This window comes from Odocoileus virginianus, unplaced genomic scaffold, assembly GCF_023699985.2.
Source record: "Odocoileus virginianus isolate 20LAN1187 ecotype Illinois unplaced genomic scaffold, Ovbor_1.2 Unplaced_Contig_22, whole genome shotgun sequence".
NCBI lineage: Eukaryota > Metazoa > Chordata > Mammalia > Artiodactyla > Cervidae > Odocoileus > Odocoileus virginianus.
In genome coordinates this window covers 699,435-718,824 of record NW_027224339.1, presented here as the reverse complement: position 1 = coordinate 718,824, position 19,390 = coordinate 699,435, and the positions used below count along the sequence as shown (strand labels likewise).

At 45.4% G+C, this 19,390-nt stretch overlaps 2 protein-coding genes and 1 non-coding gene across 8 annotated transcripts; 1 reads left to right on the top strand and 2 right to left on the bottom strand.

Annotated features, from left to right (window-relative positions):
• Positions 1-614: 614 nt before the first annotated feature.
• On the bottom strand, positions 615-14,169 carry LOC139034061 (large ribosomal subunit protein eL36-like). The gene is made up of 2 exons (XM_070464247.1): positions 14,048-14,169; positions 615-951 (listed from the first exon to the last, which is right to left on the bottom strand). The coding sequence occupies exons 1-2, from the start codon at positions 14,167-14,169 to the stop codon at positions 615-617; spliced, it is 459 nt and encodes a 152-aa protein (XP_070320348.1).
• On the bottom strand, positions 3,440-3,512 carry TRNAG-CCC (transfer RNA glycine (anticodon CCC)). The gene has a single exon. It is a non-coding gene; the product is annotated as a tRNA-Gly (tRNA).
• On the top strand, positions 13,325-19,237 carry WDR45 (WD repeat domain 45). Of its 6 annotated transcripts, none has more exons than XM_070464268.1 (11): positions 13,325-13,990; positions 15,597-15,668; positions 15,798-15,872; positions 15,962-16,066; positions 16,844-17,024; positions 17,147-17,241; positions 17,713-17,792; positions 17,905-18,113; positions 18,195-18,296; positions 18,383-18,528; positions 18,775-19,237. In XM_070464268.1, exons 2-11 carry the CDS (start codon positions 15,614-15,616, stop codon positions 18,882-18,884), a joined length of 1,158 nt encoding a protein of 385 aa, XP_070320369.1. In that variant the 5' UTR covers positions 13,325-13,990; positions 15,597-15,613; the 3' UTR covers positions 18,885-19,237. The 6 variants fall into 6 exon arrangements, 5 of the variants coding, with proteins under 5 accessions (XP_070320369.1, XP_070320370.1, XP_020732412.1 ...); XR_002310557.2 differs by lacking the exon at positions 13,325-13,990 and adding an exon at positions 14,012-14,139 and having other exon boundaries at positions 18,367-18,528; positions 18,775-18,863; XM_070464269.1 differs by lacking the exon at positions 13,325-13,990 and adding an exon at positions 14,013-14,139 and having other exon boundaries at positions 16,865-17,024.
• The last annotated feature ends 153 nt before the right edge of the window (positions 19,238-19,390 follow it).

Genomic DNA, 19,390 nt, shown 5'->3' with positions numbered 1-19,390 from the left:
TATATGATAATATACACATTTCAATGCTATTCTCTCAGATCATCCCACCCTCTCCTTCTCCCACAGAGTCCAAAGACTGTTCTGTACATCTGTGTTTCTTTTGCTGTCTCACATATAGGGTTATCGTTACCATCTTTCTAAATTCCATATATACGTGTTAGTATACTGTGTTGGTGTTTTTCTTTCTGGCTTACTTCACTCTGTATAATAGGCTCCAGTTTCATCCACCTCATTAGAACTGATTCAAATGCATTCTTTTTAATGGCTGAGTAATATTTCATTGTGTATATGTACTACAGCTTTCTTATCCATTCGTCTGCTTATGGACATCTAGTTGCTTCCACGTCCTGGCTATTATAAACAGTGCTGCGATGAACATTGGGGTGCACGTGTCTCTTTCAATTCTGGTTTCCTCATACACCACCCCTTTTGCCATATCCTATTAATAGACCTTTCAAGAAGCAGTTCTTATTCCCCAGTCTTCTGGATACTGACACTATCAGATATATGCTTTGCAAGTATTTTTCTTGGCAGTCTGTGGCTTGTCTGTTCATTCTCTTAACAATGTCTTTTTTGTTTTCTGAAAAGGTTTATTGTGCACAGAGGGGAAGGACTCAGTCCTTCTTGGCTGCTGCTTTCCTCATGATGGCCAGGACGTTGCCCAGCTCCTCTCTCTTCCTCTTGGTGTGGATGTGTGTCCCCACCCTTTTCTTGATGAACTTGAGGGCCTGCTTGTCCTTGGAGACCTTGAGCAGCTCCATGGCGCGTCGCTCGTAAGGGGCGAAGCCACACACCTCCCGGATCATGTCCCGCACGAACTTGGTGTGTTTGGTAAGGCGCTCGAGGAGGTGGCTGTGCCTCAGTTTGCTCATGTTCTTGGTCATCTTTTGGCCCTTGTTGAGGCCCATGGCCATGGGGAAGAGCAGAGCCACAGCCACTGCTCTACAGTGGCTGGTGAGGCAGAAAGTTAGCAATGGCTTTTGAAAAGCAGAAATGTTCAATGTTGATGTAGTTAAATTTATCAGTTTGTTCTTTTTGGATTGTCCTTTTGATGTCTTATCTAAGAAATCTTCGCCTAATCCAAGATCACAAAGGAAGGAGCCTGGATTCATACCTCCTACTATATACAATGTGTTAGTTGCTCAGTTGTGTCTGACTCCTTGAGACCCCATGGACTGTAGCCCACCAGGTTCCTCTGTCCATGGGGATTCTCCAGGCAAGAATATTGGAGTGAGTGGCCATTCCCTGCTTCCTGTCCTTCTAGGGACTCTGGCTATATCTTGAATCAAAGGCTCCCATGAGGAGGTTAGGACAATACTCCAGGGGCAGAGTTTTATTACTTTGTGGTATCAGGCAAGCAGTGATTCTCAAAGTGTGGACCCCAGACTAGCAGTAGCAGCAGCATCACCTGTAAACAGGGCAGAAATACAAAGTCTCAGGTCCTCTCTGGACCTAATGAATTTGACATTCTGGAGTTGGGAACCAGCACTCTGTTATAATGAACCCCCCAGGGGCTTATGATATAAGCACCAGTTACAAACTACTCTTCAAAAGAAAACTGCAGGGCTTCCCTTGTGGCACAGTGGATGAGAATCCACCCTGCCAATGCAGGGGACATGGGTTCCCTGGTCCAGGAAGATCCCACATGCCGCAGGGCAACCAAGCCTGTGTGCCACAACTACTGAGCCCATGCTCTGGATCCTGGGTGTCGAAACTACTGAACCTACTAGCCTCAACTACTAAAGCCTACTAGGGCCCATGAACCACTGCTGCTGAGCCCATGTGCTGCAACTGTTGAAGCCCATGTGCCCAGACCCTGTGCTCTGCAACAAGCGAAACCACCTCAATGAGAAGCCCACATACCACAACTAGAGAGTAGCCCCTACTCTCTGCAACTAGAGAAAGCCCACACAGCAGCAATGAAGACCCAGTGCAACCAAAAATAAAAATAATTTTGAAAAGCATTTAAAAGAAAATGGCAGACCCGTTTCAGTGTCAAACCTTGGGCAATGTCTCTAGGACAAAGGCCATAGTCACAACTAGACTCTCATTAATGCAAAATGGAGAAGGCTTCCAAAATAGATTAACTAATCCATATTTTTTTTCTTCCAAAGAGCTTTATTTTTTAGATCTTATTGTGATGAAAACACTCAACATAAGATCTCTGCTTTTAACAAATTTTAAGTATATAATACATTATTGTTGACTACAGGTACAATGTACAGCAAATCTCCAAAGCTTATTAATCTTACTTAACTGAAACTTTATGCCTGTTGATTAATAACTTCCCATTTCTCCCTCTACCCAGCCCCTGTTTACCACCATTCTAGACTTTAATTTTATGAATTTGATTATTTTATTTTTAATGTTTATTTATTTATTTGGCTGTGTTGGGTCTTAGCTGTGGCACGTGGGATCTTCATTGCATCATGCAGGATCTTTCATTGCAGCACCCAGACTCTCTAGTTGTGGCACATAGGCTTCAGTAGTTGCAGCACACAGGCTGTCTTGTTCTGTCTCAAAGGCTCTAGAGCTCATAGGCTTAGTGGCCCTGTGGCATGTGGGATCTTGGTTCCCTGACCAGGGATCAAACCTGTGTCCCCTGCATTGCAAGGTGGATTCTTAACCACTGAACCACCAGGGAAGTCCCGAATCTATTTTACATACCTCATATAAATGGAATCAGGTAGTACTTGTCTTTCTGTGTCTGGCTTATTTCACTTAGTAAAATGTCCTTGAAGTCCATTAATATTGTTGCATATGGCAGTGAAAGTGTTAGTCGTTCAGTTGTGTCCAACTCTTTTGTGACCCCATGGACTGTAGCCCGCCAGGCTCCTCTGTCCATGGAGTTTTCCAGGCAAGAATACTGGAGTGGGTTGCCATTTCCTACTCCAGGGGATCTTCCTGACCCAGAGATCAAACCTGCATCTCTTGCGTCTCCTACATTGGCAGGCAGATTCTTTACCACTGCGCCACATGGGAAACCCGCTATCATTTACATGTGACTCTTACATGTGAAATCTAAAATATACAAGGACTTCCCTGATGGTCTAGTGGTTCAAAATCTGCCTTCCACTGCAGGCGGACGCAGGTTCAATTTAACCTATGGGAACTAAGATCCCACATGCCCTGGGGCAATTAAGCCTCCAGATAACTAGAGAGGCCTGCATGCTGCAACAAAGACCCAGCACAGCCAAAAAATAAAATATGATACAACCGAACTTATTTACAAAATAGCAACAGACCCACAGACATAGAAAATAAATGTATGGTTAACAAAGGGGAAAGGGGATGGAGGAGGGATAAATTATGAGTTTGGGATTAGTAGATAGATAGATATATATATACTTTTTTTTTTTGGTTGCACTGGGTCTTAGTTGTGGCATGCAGGATTTTAGTTGCAGCATGTGAACTCTTAGTTGTGGCATGTGGGATCTAGTTCCCTGACCAGGGATCAAACCCAGGCCCCCTGCATTGGGAGTACAGAGTCTTAGCCACTGGACCACCAGGGAAACCCCAGAATATATATATTCTTAATCACTGATGCTGTACACCAGAAACTAACACAACACTGTAAATCAACTATACTTAAAAAAAATCTGTAGTACATCCAATGTTTGGGCTTCCTTAGGGATGGTTTCTATTTAGTGACTTTTCCCCTGTGTATGGTTTATACTTTTTTTTAATTTTATGTATTTATTTTTGGTTGTGCTGGGTTACTCTGTTACTGTGGGCAGGCTTTCTCTAGTTGTGGTGAGCCGGGACTGCTTTCTAGTTGGAGCTCTCTAGTTGCAGTGTGTGGGCTTCTCATTGTGGTGGCTTCTCTTGTTGCAGAGCACAGGCTCTAGAGTGTGGGCTCAGTAGTTGTGGCACATGGGCTTAGTTGCCCTGCAGCATGTGGGATCTTCCTGGACCAGGGATCAAACCCATGTCCCCTGCATTGGCAGGTGGATTCTTACCACTGGACCACCAGGGAAGTCTGGTTTATACTTTCTATTTTCATTGCAATTTCAAATGTGGACATTTGAAATAATGTGGCAGCTCTGGAATTCAGATTCTCTCCTCCCCAGAGTTTGTTGTTGCTGCCGTTTAGTGACTTTTCTTAACTGATTTTGTAAAGTCTATATTCTTTGTTGTGTGTGCTCACCAAAGTGACCTTCATTAACTTAGTAGCCAGCCAGTAGAGATTTCTTTAAGTTCTTTGAACCAGGTCTTCAACCTTTGCCTAGCGTTTCTGTGTGTGTCACTGCATGCTTTGAAAACTCCAGCAAGGTAGTTTACAGCTCTACCTTAGCAGAGTTTTCCACAGGGTGTCAAGATCACCCAGAGGTGGAAACAATGCCGTTTGTAGCAACACAGATGGACCTAGAAGTTATCATACTAAGTGAAGTAAGTCAGGCAGGAAGGACAAGTACCACATAATACCACTTATATGTGGAATCTAAAAAAAAGAATGATACAAATGAACTTAAACAGACTCACAGATCTCAAAGTCAAATTTATGGTTTACCAAAGGGGAAACGTGGGGGAAAGTGATACATTAGGAGACTGGATTGGTCATATACACACTGCTGCTGCTGCTGCTGCTGCTGCTGAGTCACTTCAGTCATGTCTGACTCTGTGCGACCCCATAGACAGCAGCCCACCAGGCTCCCCCTGTCCCTGGGATTCTCCAGGCAAGAACACTGGAGTGGGTTGCCATTTCCTTCTCCAATGCATGATTGAGAAAAGTGAAAGTGAAGACGTTCAGTCACGTCCAACTCTTAGCGACCCCATGGACTGCAGCCTACCAGGCTCCTCCTTGGGAATTTCCAGGCAAGAGTATACTGGAGTGGGTTGCCATTGCCTTCTCAACATATACACACTACTATATATAAAATAGATAACTAATAAGGACCTACTGTATAGCACAGGGAACTCTACTCAATATTCTGTAATAACCAGCATGGGAAGAGAATTTGAAAATGAGTGGAAATACATATATATTTGGCTAACTTACTCACTTTGCTGTACACCTGACACTAACTCAACATTGTAAGTCAGCTATACTCCAATAAGAAAAATCACCCAGAGGTGAAAGCATCAGTTCTTTCCTGAGCATGCTTGCAATCCTGCAGTTGCACATGCATGTGGCCTTCCAGATTTCCAGAAATATGTCAGAGTTTTTCAAAGGTCCCTCTGGACATCTCACTCCCAGTTTTTCATGATTTTTTGGTCAACTTGTTGATTCCAGCTGTTATCACCACCTCAGGCAGATGTGATTCAGAGAGAGCTCTGTATCAGGTCAAATAAAAACAAGCCCTGTAAGTGAAGGTTTCCAGGGAACTGCCATACAGATCAAGAATGACAGTTCTCTGGGCCTTACACTCATTAGGATGGTTACTATAAAAAAGAAAAGCAGTGTTGGTTCAGATGTGGAGAAAATTAGAACCCTTGTGCACTCTTGGTAGGAATATAAAATGGTGCAGCTGCTATGGAAAAAAAAATATGGCAGTTCCCCCCAAATTAAAAAAAAAAGCAGAATTACTATATGATCCAACAATTCCCCTTCTGGAAAAATATCCACAATAATTGAAAGCACAGTATGAAATAGACTTTGCATACCCATGTTCATTGTGGCATTAGTCACAAAAGCCAAAAGGTGGAAGCAATCCAAGTGTCCATCAATAAATGAATGGATAAGCAAAAAGTGGAATATTCATACAATAGAATATTATTCAGCCTCTAAAGGGAAGGAAATTCTGACACATGCTGCAATACGAATGAACCTTGAGAACATTGTGTGAAATAAACCAGTCATAAGAAAACAAATACTGTATGTTTCCACTTATGTGAGGTACCTAAAGGAGTCAAATTCATAGAAACATAAAGTAGAAAGGTAGTTGCCAGGGACTGGAGAGGGGCAGGAGGCTGAGTGGGGAGATCCTGTCTAATTAGAGTTTCAGTTTTGCAAGATAAAAAAGTTCTGAAGATTTGTTTCACAACAATGTAAATATTCTTAACACTCATGCACTGTATACTTAAAAATGGTTAAGGTAGTAAATTTTATGTTATGTATTAAAAAGTGAAAGTGTTAGTCGCTCAGTTGATCCCACAGACTGTAGTCCACCAGTCCATGGGATTTTCCAGCCAAGAATTCTGGATTGGGTAGCCAGCTATTCCCTTCTCCATGGAATCTTCCCCACCCAGGGATCAAACCCAGGTTTCCTGCCTTGCAGGCAGATTCTTTACCTTCTGAGCCCCCAGGGAAGCATCTTGTTGTGTATATGTTGTTACAATTAAAAGTACATGGACACCTACTATGTGCCTGACATTCTGGCTCATCTTTATACACCCAGTGCCTGCATATCATGAGTGCTCCTTATCATTCCCTCTCAGCAACATTTGACTCCCTTCTTGAAATGCTTTTTCTCTTGACTTCCAGAAATACTTCCTTGGTTCTGTTCTTGCCACACTGGCTGCTCCTACTCAGTCTTTTGCCAGTTCCTCCTCATTACACTGACTTTTATACCTTGGAAATGCCCCAGGGCTTAGGCTTCTAACCTCACCTACTTTCACTTCCTAGGTAATTTCCTCTGGCTGTAAATGAGTTTGACATTCTGATGCCTCCTAAATGTGTTGTCTCCAGCCTGTACCTCACTCCTGACCTTTAGTCATATCCAATCACCTATATAACATCTCTAAATGATATTTCAGAAGCATTTCAGAGTTCACAAGAACAATACAAAACTCCTAATCTGCTTCTCCAGCTCTCAGCTTAACTAAAACCTTCTGAGTCTTAACTCCTATCATCCACACACCCTGTATCTAATCCATCAACATAGTCCTTCAGCTCTACCTTCAAAATAATTCCAGAAAACATCTCCTCCACTGCCCAGTGTCCAAGGCACCAAAAACCACTGCGTGATTTACTGAAATAGCCCCCTAACTGTCTTTCTTGCTGCCCCTTCCCCTCCTCCCTGCCTTCTGTGTGGTCCACACACAGAAGCCAGTCTGCTTATGTCTCTCTTCTCTGCCCCAAACCCTCCAAATGGCTCCCTATCCCACTCAGAATAGGAGCCAAAGCATTTCAAATGGCGATGAGGCCCTGCATATTCTGCCCCCACAACATAACTTCTGTGACTCACTTGCTCAGGATGCACTGATATCTTTGCTGTTCCTTCTCCCAGAATGCTCTTTCCCCAAACTTCCACAGACTTCATTCCCTCAGGTTTCTACTCCAATGTCACCTTATCACAGAAGTTTCTTTGATCATCCCAGATAAGATAGCAACCCTTCCTATCTCCTAATCCATTTTCTCTCTAATTTATATATAAATACATGTTTACTCATCCATTTATTCACCACCTTTCTCCTCCAAGGACATTGTTCTGTTTATTGTTCCATTCTCCATCACTTAGTACAGGTACCTGGTGTGTTGTAGGCACTCAATATACATTGGATAAATGAACGAATAAATGTTCAGTAATTAGCTGTTAAATAAAGATTAGTATGTTACTTTTCAGAACATCAGAGCAAAACTTAATTTCTCAATTGCCAAACAATCCATTTTCCAGGATGTGTTAAGAGAAAATTAATTCATTGTGTCATATCCACAAAAGAAGGTGAAATCTTCCAAGGAGAAATTCTAATATTAAAGTTGACCCAACCAGGTTTGAGCAGAGCCATGTTTAACTTCAAGATTTCTGTTTTAAGAAAGATTTTGACTGAGATATAGATACTTGAAACTCATTCCCACAAATCTGGAATGCCTAAACGTTCATCCTAGTTTGGATTTCTTCCACATGTTACTCAATCATGACAGATGGGTCCTTTTTGATCCTGATGGCCTTCCTTGTGACAACATGGCATGACAGGCATGTGCATCATTCTTCATTCTCTGGTGACTGTTCTGTTAATATACAGCAGTAAGTAAATAATCAGACTGCTGGTTTGAAAAGCAAACTAAAAAGCATTAAAGACTTAGGAATACATCTTAATTCAAATAAGATGCTAAGTCCTATTTGCTCCAGGAAAAAAGATGAGGTAAAACACTCACTGTGGAGGTGAAGGGGGGTGGTGGTACTCCTACTATCAGAAGTTTTAACAGCACCAGGAAAGTTGTTGAAAGTCAACCCTGTGTTGAAGGACAGTTCAGTTCAGTTTCTCAGTCATGTCCAACTCTTTGTGACCCCATGGACTGCAGCACGCCAGGCTTCCCTGTCCATCACCAACTCCCAGAGCTTACTCAAACATCGTCAAGTCGGTGATGCCATCCAACCATCTCATCCTCTGTCATCCCCTTCTCTTCCCACTTTCAATCTTTCCCAGCATCAGGGTCTTTTCCAATGAGTCAGTTCTTCCCATCAGGTGGCCAAAGTATTGGAGCTTCAGCTTCAGCATCAGTCCTTCCAATGAATATTCAGGACTGACTTCCTTTAGGATGGACTGGTTTGATCTCCTTGTAAAAGCATCAGTTCTTTGGCACTCAGCTTTCTTTATAGTCCAACTCTCACATCCATACATGACTACTGGAAAAACCATAGCCTTGACTAGACGGACCTTTGTTGGCAAAGTAATGTCTCTGCTTTTTAATATGCTGTCTAGGTTGGTCATAACTTTTCTTCCAAGGAGCAAGCATCTTTTAATTTCATGGCTGCAGTCACCATCTGCAGGTGATTTTGGAGCCCAAAAAATAAAGTCTCTCACTGTTTCCATTGTTTCCCATCTATTTGCCATGAAGTGATGGGACCAGATGCCATGATCTTAGTTTTCTGAATGTTGAGTTTTAAGCCAACTTTTCACTCTCCTCTTTCACTTTCATCAAGAGGCTCTTTAGTTCTTTGCTTTCTGCCATAAGGCACAAAAAACCACTGATTTACTGAAATAGCCTCCTAATTGTCTTTCTTGCTGCCCCTTCCCCTACTCCCCACCTTCAAGAACAAACAACCAAACTCATAGAAAGAGATCAGATTTGTGTTTGCCAGAGGTGGGGGTGGGAAAGGGGGAATAAGATGAAGATGATTTAAAAGATACAAACTTCCAGTTATAAGATAAATAAGTACTAGGGATGTAATGTACAACATGATAAATATAATTAACACTGCTGTATGTTATATATAAAAGTGTAAATTATAAGAGGATCACAGGGAAAATTTTTTTCTATTTCCTTAATTTTATATTTATATGGAATGATGGATGTTCACTAAACTTGTGATAATCATTTTACGGTGTATGTAAATCAAGTCATTATCTGTATGTACACTTCGAACTTATATAGTGTTGTCAGTTCAGTTCAGTTCAGTCACTCAGTTGTGTCCGACTCTTTGCGACCCCATGAACTGCAGCACGCCAGGCCTCCCTGTCCATCACCAACTCCCGGAGTCCACCCAAACCCATGTCCATTGAGTCGGTGATGCCATCCAACCATCTCATCCTCTGTCGTCCCCTTCTCCTCCTGCCCTCAATCTTTCCCAGCATCAGGGTCTTTTCAAATGAGTCAGTTCTTCGCATCAGGTGGCCAAAGTATTGGAGTTTCAGCTTCAACATCAGTCCTTCCAATGAACACCCAGGACTGATCTCCTTTAGAATGGACTGGTTGGATCTCCTTGCAGTCCAAGGGACTCTCAAGAGTCTTCTCCAACACCACAGTTCAAAAGCATCAGTTTTTCGGTGCTCAGCTTTCTTTATAGTCCAACTCTCACATCCATACATGACTACTGGAAAAACCACAGCCTTGACTAGACAGACCTTTGTTGGCAAAGTAATGTCTCTGCTTTTTAATATGCTGTCTAGGTTGGTCATAACTTTCCTTCCAAGGAGCAAGCGTCTTTTAATTTCATGGCTGCAGTCACCATCTGCAGTGATTTTGGAGCCCAGAAAAATAAAGTCAGCCACTGTTTCCACTGTTTCCCCATCTGTTTGCCATGAAGTGATGGGACCAGATGCCATGATCTTAGTTTTCTGAATATTGAGCTTTAAGCCAACTTTTTCACTCTCCTCTTTCACTTTCATCAAGAGACTCTTTAGTTCTTCTTCACTTTCTGCCATAAGGGTGGTGTCATCTGCATATCTGAGGTTATTGATATTTCTCCCAGCAATCTTGATTCCAGCTTGTGCTTCCTCCAGCCCAGCGTTTCTCATGATGTACCCTGCATATAAGTTAAATAAGCACGGGTGACAATATACAGCCTTGACGTACTCCTTTTCCTATTTGGAACCAGTCTGTTGTTCCATGTCCAGTTCTAACTGTTGCTTCCTGACCTGCATACAGGTTTCTCAAGAGGCAGGTCAGGTGGTCTGGTATTCCTATCTCTTTCAGAATTTTCCACATATAGTGCTGTAAGTCAACTGTACCTCAATAAAACTGGAAGAAAAAATAAATATTTTCTCTTCATTGGTTTGGAGCAATTTTATTACAATGTGCCTTTGTGTAGTATTTTTCATGCATCTTTTGCTGGTGTTCATTGAATTTCTTGGATCTGTTAGCTTATATTTTTCATTAATTTTGGAAAGTTTTAGGACTTTATTCTTTACATACTTTTTCTGTCCCCTCTGCTTCTTTGGGGTTTAGATTCCTGCATATTAAGTCACACAAAATTGTTCCACAGCTCACATATGCTCTTTTTATTTTTAGAGATTCCTTTTCCATTTTCTTAGTTTTTATTGCTAGGACTTTAAGTCATTAATGTTTTTCTTCTGAAATGTCTAGCCATTAATCCCATCGGGTGTGTTTTTCATCTTTAGAAATTCACTTTGGGTGAATATTCCATGTCTCTGATAACTTTTTTTAACATATGGAGTGCAGCTTTTAATAACTTTTTTTTAGCATTATTCTCTCCTAATTCTAACATATGTGTCCATTCTGGGTCAATTTCCATTGATTGATTATTATGGGTCCTGTTTTCCTACTTTAAAAAAATAACATTGAGATATAATTCACACACCACACAATACACGATTTAAAGTGTACAGTTAAATGTTCCTTTTAAAGGATACTTACAGGCTTGTACAACCATCACCACAATCAGTTTTAGAACATTTTCATCACCCCAAAACCCCATACTCCTTAGCAGTCATTGCCTTTTTTTCCCCCAGTCATATCCTGCACCCCACCAGCCCTAGGCAACCACTAATCTATTTTGTATTTCACTTGCCTATTATGGACATTATCTACAAATGGGATCATACACCATGTGGTCCTTTGTGACTGGCTCTTTTCACTTAGCATATGTTTTTCAAGGTTCTTCCACATTGTAGTATATACCTCTTCCTTCTTTTTATGCCTAGTCATTTTTTTTGGTGGGGGGTAACAGACATTGTGAATTTTACCTTATTAGGTACTAGGGTTTTATTATTATTATCCCTATGAATCTTCCTTATCTTTGTACTGAAACACAGTTACTTGGAAACAATTTTATTTTTCAGGTTCTTCCTTTAATGATTTATTAATTGGGTATGGAGTGGTACCAAGTCCAGGGCTAATTATTCCCCACAACCTTCCTGTGTATTCCATGCCCTGTGAATTATGAGTTTTTCCAATTGACCTATGTGCCAGGCCTTTTTTTTTTTTTGACATGTACACACTGCTATATTTATTTATTATTTATTTATTTTTGGCTGCACTAGGTCTTCGTTGCTGTGTGGGCTTTCTCTAGTTGCGGAGAGCAGGGGCTACTCTCTAGTTGTAGTGCACAGGCTTCTCATTGTGGAGGCTTCTCGTTGCAGAGTATGGACTCTAGGCGCACAGGCTTCAGTAGTTGCAGCACTTGTGAGTTGTGGTGCACGGGCTTAGTTGCTTCACAGCATGTGGAATCTTCCCAGACCAGGAATAGAACCCATGTCCCCTGCATTGGCAGGTGGGTTCTTACCCACTGGACGAACTAGGGAAATCCCAGGGGTTGTATCTGTAATACCATTTTGACATGGTATCAACAGAATTTGCCAGATGACAAAGGAGAATCAAACACGATACATCTGCTCTTTGGCTTGCATGGCAAACTCAGTGTTATGGTACCATTGGTTGAGATGAGGGTGACAGGAGTGTGCTTGAGTTAGGGAAATTCAGGAAATCTGTTTGGATGGGTTAAATCTGAGATGCCTTATGAGACATCCATGTGAAAATGTGCAACAAGCCATAGCATATACTAGTCTGGTGACATCTAGGCCAGAGGCCGAAATTAGTGAATCTTACAAATATTTGCAATAATTAAGGCTAGGAGACAAGACGAAGTCACCTAGGGACAAAATATTGGCTATAAAAGCAAGGGGGCCAGGAGCATGGCCAAGGATACACCAATATTTGGAAACGATAAAAGTGGAGCAGTAGTTAGAGATAGAGGAGAAAACCAAGAGAGTGAGGGCAAGAAACTGTGGAATATGCTGAGTGGTCACAGGAAGGGTTAGAAGTAACTGCCAGTTTGGGAAGATTGTTAATCATCAGTAATCTGGTTAAGAGAAGTCTCAGAGACAGGGCGTGATAGAAGCCAAACTGAATTAAGTCAAATATGCCTTAGCAAGTCCCTGATGGCCCACTGGCTAGGACTTGAAGCTTTCACTGCTGGGGCCTGGGTTCAGTCCTTGGTCAGCGAACTAAGATCCTGCAATATGCTAGTGGCACAGCAGGAAAAAAAAAAGTTAAATATGCTCTGGGTTGTGAGAAAGTGGAGGCTGAGTAGAGCCAGAAGATTAGCTTTGTGGAGGAGCATAACAATGGAGTAATGCCTAGAGTAGTAGAAAGAAAGAAAGTGAAGTCGCTCAGTCGTGTCCGACTCTTTGTGACCCCATGGACTGTAGCCTACCAGGCTCCTCTGTCCATGGGATTTTCCAGGCAAGAGTACTGGAGTGGGTTGCCATTTCCTTCTCCAGGGGATCTTCCCCACCCAGGGATCAAACCCAGGTCTCCTGCATTGTGGGCAGATGCTTTACCTCTGAGCCACCAGGGAAGCCCATAAAGTAGTATATGGGGCCAAAATTCACAGGTAAACATGCCTGTGGATGTTGACAACACAGTCCATCAAACAACCTAGATGGCTATCAGTAGGGGGAAAAAAAAGTGAAGTTGCTCAGTCGTGTCCGACTCTGCAACCCCATAGACTGTAGCCTACCAGGCTCCTCCATCCATGGGATTTTCCAGGCAAGAATACTGGAGAGGGTTGCCATTTCCTTCTCAAATCAGTAGGGGAACAGCTGAACAATTATACATTTATTCCACGGAATACCATGAATCAATTAAAAAGGATACATTAAACCACTGTCTGTTATATATTAATAACTTTTGAAAATATCAAAACAATACTTGAAAAAAAGTAAATGATGGGTGGATTGTATCAATATCAAATGTATCAATATTCTGAGTGTAATATTTTACTATAGTTTGATGACACGTTACCTTTAGGGGGAAGTGTTTAAGTACATGGGATTCTGTATTATTTCTCAAAACTACACGTGAGTCCACATCTCAAAATTTAAAAGTTGAATAAAAAAATATTTCCAGTACGTACATAATTGGGGTTTCTTCCCCCCACAGAGAACATTTATCTTGCCATCAAAAAAAATTTTTTTCTTTTCACTTTGTGAATAAAACGGAGAGGTTGGGATGGGGAATCTCAACCTGGTTTCCCCTGGCTATAGGGATAGACAGCTTTGAAGGCTTCCAGAACCGCCCCCGCCTCAAGGGTCCTGGGTCGCCCCTCCCTAGGAGTGTACGGGAACTACAAATTGCTAACTGGGGCGGCCCCTCTAGCCCACCTCGGAGGTCCACGTCCTGTTAGCCCAGAAGATAACACTTCTAGCTGTCCGAGCTGGACCGAATTGAAGAATTTCCGCCCTTTTCCGCTCAGCGAGGGAAAGACTCTCTCTCGCCCACCCGTCCGCGGTTCTCTCAGACAGCCATGCCTTGGCTGAGCATCCTCTGCTTCCCGCGCCCTCCTGGGAGGACGCCACGCTCACTCGCATTGCTCCAATGACCCAGAAGCTGGGCTAGGAGGACCGGCCGCGTTTTCTGGGCAGGGTGAGTCATTTCCGGTCACAGGCTCCCTCCCCCGGAAGTGAGGCCTGATGTAAACACCAAAACAGGGCGTCAAGGCCCGGGAGGTCAGAAAGCCGGGCCGCGGGCGGCACCGAGAACTGGAGCTGGGATCGGGGACGCACAGTGGTCAGGTCAGTGCAGGCGGCAGGGATCTGGGGCATGGTCCCAAAATTGGTTGCGATCTCGGGGACAAAAGGGTTTTTTGAGCAGGAGTTTTGGTTGATGGAAGGTATGTAGGACAAGCATCTTAAGTAGGTGCTGGCATTGGGAGGCGTATGAGGGTGGACTTGCACATAAGGGGTGGGGGAGCTATGTGTGAGGAATCCCTGGGTAGGGTTCTTGGGTGGCACAGGTCTTGGGATTGGGGGTCCCAAAGAAGAGGTCTTGGAAGTTTGGGGAATCTCCAACGAATGGGTCTTTGTGTGTGTGTGTGGGGGGAGCATTAGGGAGTCCAGTGGAGATGGTATGAAGAGGTGAGGGGGACATTTGGAGGGTGGGAAGAGGGTGTGCCTGGGCAAAGATTTGGGGAAGATGGGTGTTTAAAGGGAGTATGGGGACTCTAGGGCAAGAATATTAGGGGAATCTGGGGCAGGCATCTTGCTGGGGGGATTGAGTAGTCCCAGGTAGGAGTTTTGGAAAGTCTGTGTCCTGGGCAACGATCTCGAGGCAGTAGGGTCCCCTGGGGCAGGGTCTTGGGGAGAGGATAGGGAGTCTGGAGGAGGGATCTTAAGGGGTATGCAATTCCTGAGGGTAGGTCCCAGCCAACCCATGTCAAAGTCAGGGATAGCAGAACACATGCAAGGGTATGTCCCAGGGGTGGGGCATCTGAGTGATAAGGGAATTCTGAAGTAGGGTCTTTAGGGCATATAGGGATCTGGGGGAAGGTCCAGGTTGTCCATGATCGGGCAGAAGTTAGCATGTCATGAGAGGGGTTGTCTGGAGGTAGGAACGGGATCCTGAAGGTATTTCGGGAAGCCTGTGAGGAAGGAAGGTGTGAGAGCTCAGGAGTGATAGAATAGGTTGGGGTAGAAGGACATAGAAGGAGAGATCCTCAGAATGGTGGACCAACCATAGGAGGTCTCAGGGCCAGGTCAGGTAGGTGCAGGAGGAGGTGGGTGCTTGAGCTCCCTTTCCCATTTATTGACAGGCAGACTTAGGTGCTAGGTCCAGGTGTAAGAAGAGAAGTGTATGGGGTGGTTCCAGGCTATGTTGGGCACCAAGATCAGGATTGGCTGGGGATAAAGAGGAGACATCACTGAAATACCCCCTACCTCATTATTTCCTGAGAAATAGTCAGGGCCGGGGAGTAAGGAGGAGGGGCAGGGGTGGTCAAGGTCAGGGTAGGCCCACAGAGTTGGGGTCAACCAAGTGTGAGAAGATGGGACTGTTCCTGGCCATGCTCCTTGGGGTCTTGGGAGCTTAGATGGAGACCCTAGGATTCTCCCCATGATTTTGTCTTCTCTGCAATACTGCTGGGGTTAGGTAGCAGAGTGGAAGGAGGAAGAAGTAATCAGTTGAGGACAGGAGTTCTAGGACTCAGAGAACAGACCAAAGGACTCTTCCCAACCCTACCCCCATTTGTGTCCAGGGAAGTAATCCTGGACCATGACTCAGCAGCCACTTCGAGGCGTGACCAGTCTGCGTTTCAACCAAGACCAAAGTGAGAGAGGCTTGTGCCTGTGCCCTTTTTGGAGTGGGGGGAGGGAGAGAATGGCTACAGGTGGATGTTAAGCCCCTAGCTTCCCACTTGGGCATCCTTTGAGGCAGTCCGGATTCCTCCCATCCCCAGGCTGCTTTTGCTGTGCTATGGAGACAGGTGTGCGCATCTACAACGTGGAGCCATTGATGGAGAAGGGGCATCTGGGTGAGCTGTCGGTGGGGGAGGTGCAGTGGGCAGAAGGGATGGGTTGGGCATTGGCACCCACCCCTACTGACACCCTGGTCCTTGTCCAGACCATGAGCAGGTGGGCAGCATGGGCCTGGTGGAAATGCTGCACCGCTCCAACCTGCTGGCCCTGGTGGGCGGTGGTAGCAGCCCCAAGTTCTCAGAGATCTCAGGTAAGTGTCCTCATCCCATCCCACCCTTGGCCCAGATTCCCTAGAATCCTGGCCTCCCAGAAGCACTGGCAAATGAAGAGTAATTCAGAGTCACACAGTGAGGCTTACAAGTCCTGGATCTCATTGCTTGAGAAGCTTGGTGTTTTGTCTTCATTTAACACACACTTGTTGAATGCCTCCTGTATGCCATGTCCTTACCTATAGAGCGCTTGCTGTGATCCTGGTGCTGTCCTAACCACTTTACATGTATTAACTCATTTAATACTCATAATAACTATGTGTGGTAGGAAGTATCATTATTCCCATTTTTACAGATAAAGAAACTGAGGCCCAAAGAGGTTAAGTGATTTATCCAAGGTCACACAATCAATAGGTTTTAAAATCTTGGGGCAGTCTCCCCAGTGCCCTCTTGCTTTGAGTCTCAAGCACCATTTTGTTTTAAGGGTTTTTGTTTATCCCACTGGGGCATGGCAAGAGAAGCCCTAGGATTCCTCACAGAAATCTTCTGGGGGTGTATGGACTGGGACCCTGGAGGCAGAAATGGTTACCAATGGGAAGTTCCAGGCCTGGGTATGAGTCCCTGCTTGGTTACTAATGGATTGTGAGGTCCTTGGCCAGATAGCCAACTCCTTTGAGCCTCAGCTTCCTCATCTGTAAATGAGTATAACAGTTTTAAAACCTGTCTCCTGAGGAATCACAAGTGGTCATGCTGTGTGAGGATCACATGGGGTGCTAGCAAAAGGTTAAACAAGTGGGTTGAGGTCCCATGGGGAGTAGGGGTAGGTCTTGTGTCACCAGGGCTGCCCCTCACCCTACACGTTGGCCCCGACAACACACCCACCTGCCAAGCAGTGCTGATCTGGGACGATGCCCGGGAGGGCAAGGACTCCAAGGACAAGCTGGTGCTGGAGTTCACCTTCACCAAGCCAGTGCTGGCTGTGCGCATGCGCCATGACAAGTGAGCCTGAGGTGGACTGGGGGTGGGGGAGGTAGGAAGTCCCCCCAGCAGGTGAGAGGGTTCATCCTGCATGGGTACCCTGCCCTCTCTCACGACCATCCTGTGTTGTGTGATGCCCACAGAATCGTGATCGTGCTGAAGAACCGCATCTATGTATACTCCTTCCCTGACAATCCCCGAAAGCTGTTTGAATTTGACACCCGGGACAACCCCAAGGGTGAGAGGACCCTGAGATGCAGATGTAATGGCAGGAGGCAGTGGATGGGGAAGAGGGACATGCAGAAAGGAACTGGGAAAGAGAGGCAGGTGAGGGAGTCTTCATAGATATGCTCTGATGGGCTGAGACTCCCAGTGTATCCATCTTCCCATCCCTTAGCTAGTTCTCTCTCCCCACTCTTGGCCCTGTCCCACCCCTGGCTATCTGAGATCACAGAGCAAAAAGGCTCAGTAAGGACATCTGCGGGTATGCCAGGGATTCCTGGGCCTCCTGGGACTGCCACAAATGCATTGGGAGGTAGGTAATCTGCCTTGATGGTGGAGAGCACAGCCAAGGACAAGCCCCCTGCAGGTTCTGTGGGTAACATGTATCATAGAAGGTTGAAGTCCAGCCTTTATCCAGTTCTGTCCATCTGAGACCCTGCCTGGCCCCATCATCCTCTTTACCAGCCCACCCTCCCTCACACCTTAGGGCTCTGTGACCTCTGCCCCAGCCTGGAGAAACAACTGCTAGTGTTCCCAGGACACAAGTGCGGGAGCCTACAACTTGTGGTGAGCTGTCCAGTGGGCAGGGATGGGTAGGTGGACTGGCTCTCCCTGTGGACTCTTGGCCACTTACCTCCTTACTACCTACTCTAAGCCTGAACTGCTCCTTCTGCCATAGGACCTGGCAAGCACAAAGCCTGGCACTTCATCTGCTCCGTTTACCATCAATGCACATCAGAGCGACGTGGCCTGTGTGTCTCTGAACCAGCCAGGCACGGTAGTGGCCTCGGCCTCTCAGAAGGGCACACTTATTCGCCTTTTTGACACACAGTCCAAGGAGAAACTGGTGGAATTGCGTCGAGGCACTGACCCTGCCACCCTCTACTGGTAAGCACAGGGCATGGGTGGTGGGCTCTTGACCCCATGCCCAGCATGACATGTGGGCATCACTGCTGGTCTGTCTTTCAGCATCAACTTTAGCCATGATTCCTCCTTCCTGTGTGCATCCAGTGATAAGGGTACAGTCCATATCTTTGCTCTCAAGGATACCCGCCTTAACCGCCGTTCTGCGTGAGTACCTCCTGCCCTGCCCTGCCTTACCCCCATCATCCTCCTGCACATATACCACACCTGAGCTTAGCCAGTATTGCCTGCAGGCTGGCTCGCGTGGGCAAGGTGGGGCCTATGATTGGGCAGTATGTGGACTCTCAGTGGAGCCTGGCGAGCTTCACCGTGCCTGCTGAGTCAGCCTGCATCTGTGCTTTTGGTCGAAATACTTCCAAGAATGTCAACTCTGTCATTGGTGAGTAGGAATAGCCCTTGACTGGGGGTACTGCATGGGCGGAGGCCTGCAAATTGGACCTGAAAGAATTTTAGATCATGGGAGGCCTGAGGGAGCAAAATGGATGGGTCACTTCCATCATCAGTAAGAGTTGGCAAAGAGATGGGCAAAGGCCTGGAGGTAGACCCTAGGCTATGGAACACCTGAGAGAATTAGAGTGTGGCTTTGGCAGCCTCTAACCTTTTCCAATCCTCCCCTCTCTTCCAGCCATCTGTGTAGATGGGACCTTCCACAAATATGTCTTCACTCCGGATGGAAACTGCAACCGAGAGGCTTTCGACGTGTACCTTGACATCTGTGATGATGATGACTTTTAAGGACCCTGTGGGTTGTGCTAGGGATCTTCAATGGCAGATTGCAAAGCCTGTGTGGGGGTGGGAGTGCTGTGGAAGCACCACCCAGGATGCATTAATGGAGCGGGTGCCCACTTTGCACTCTTAAGAGCAACGCCCAAACAGCTCAGTTGCCCCAAGCACTTCCTGATGACTGTGTGCCTGCAGGGCCAGGCCAGGGACCCAGGGAGACAGTGGACCCCCTGGAGCTCCCAGCCTGAAGAAAACTATGGACCCAGAGTGGGTACCCTAATCGAACCTGTGGGGATTTTTAAAAAACTTCCCAGAAAGAGATGCTCTCTGATGTGATGAATATAAATAAAAGGCCCTTAATAGTATTTATGACTGGACCTTGGGAGTGGGGCCTAGAGAAAATGAGGCTGAAAAGGAGTTTCCTGAAAGGTGTGACCCTCTTGGACCTTGACGGGAAGAAGTGGGATCTTGCTCAGGTTCTTCTGACAGTCTCTGCGTGTGCTTTGAGATCTGGCTAC

Bases quoted from the DNA above. Each gene is read 5' to 3' on its own strand.
- LOC139034061 (XM_070464247.1), bottom strand. From the start codon at position 14,169: ATGCCCCAGATCCCTGCCGCCTGCACTGACCTGACCACTGTGCGTCCC. The intron at 952-14,047 runs GTGTTTACATCA...CTGCCTCACCAG, and splicing joins GGCCTTGACGCCCTGTTTTG to CCACTGTAGAGCAGTGGCTG.
- WDR45 (XM_070464268.1), top strand. From the start codon at position 15,614: ATGACTCAGCAGCCACTTCGAGGCGTGACCAGTCTGCGTTTCAACCAA. The intron at 16,067-16,843 runs GTAAGTGTCCTC...CATGGGGAGTAG, and splicing joins CAAGTTCTCAGAGATCTCAG to GGGTAGGTCTTGTGTCACCA. The intron at 17,242-17,712 runs GTGAGAGGACCC...CTCACACCTTAG, and splicing joins CACCCGGGACAACCCCAAGG to GGCTCTGTGACCTCTGCCCC.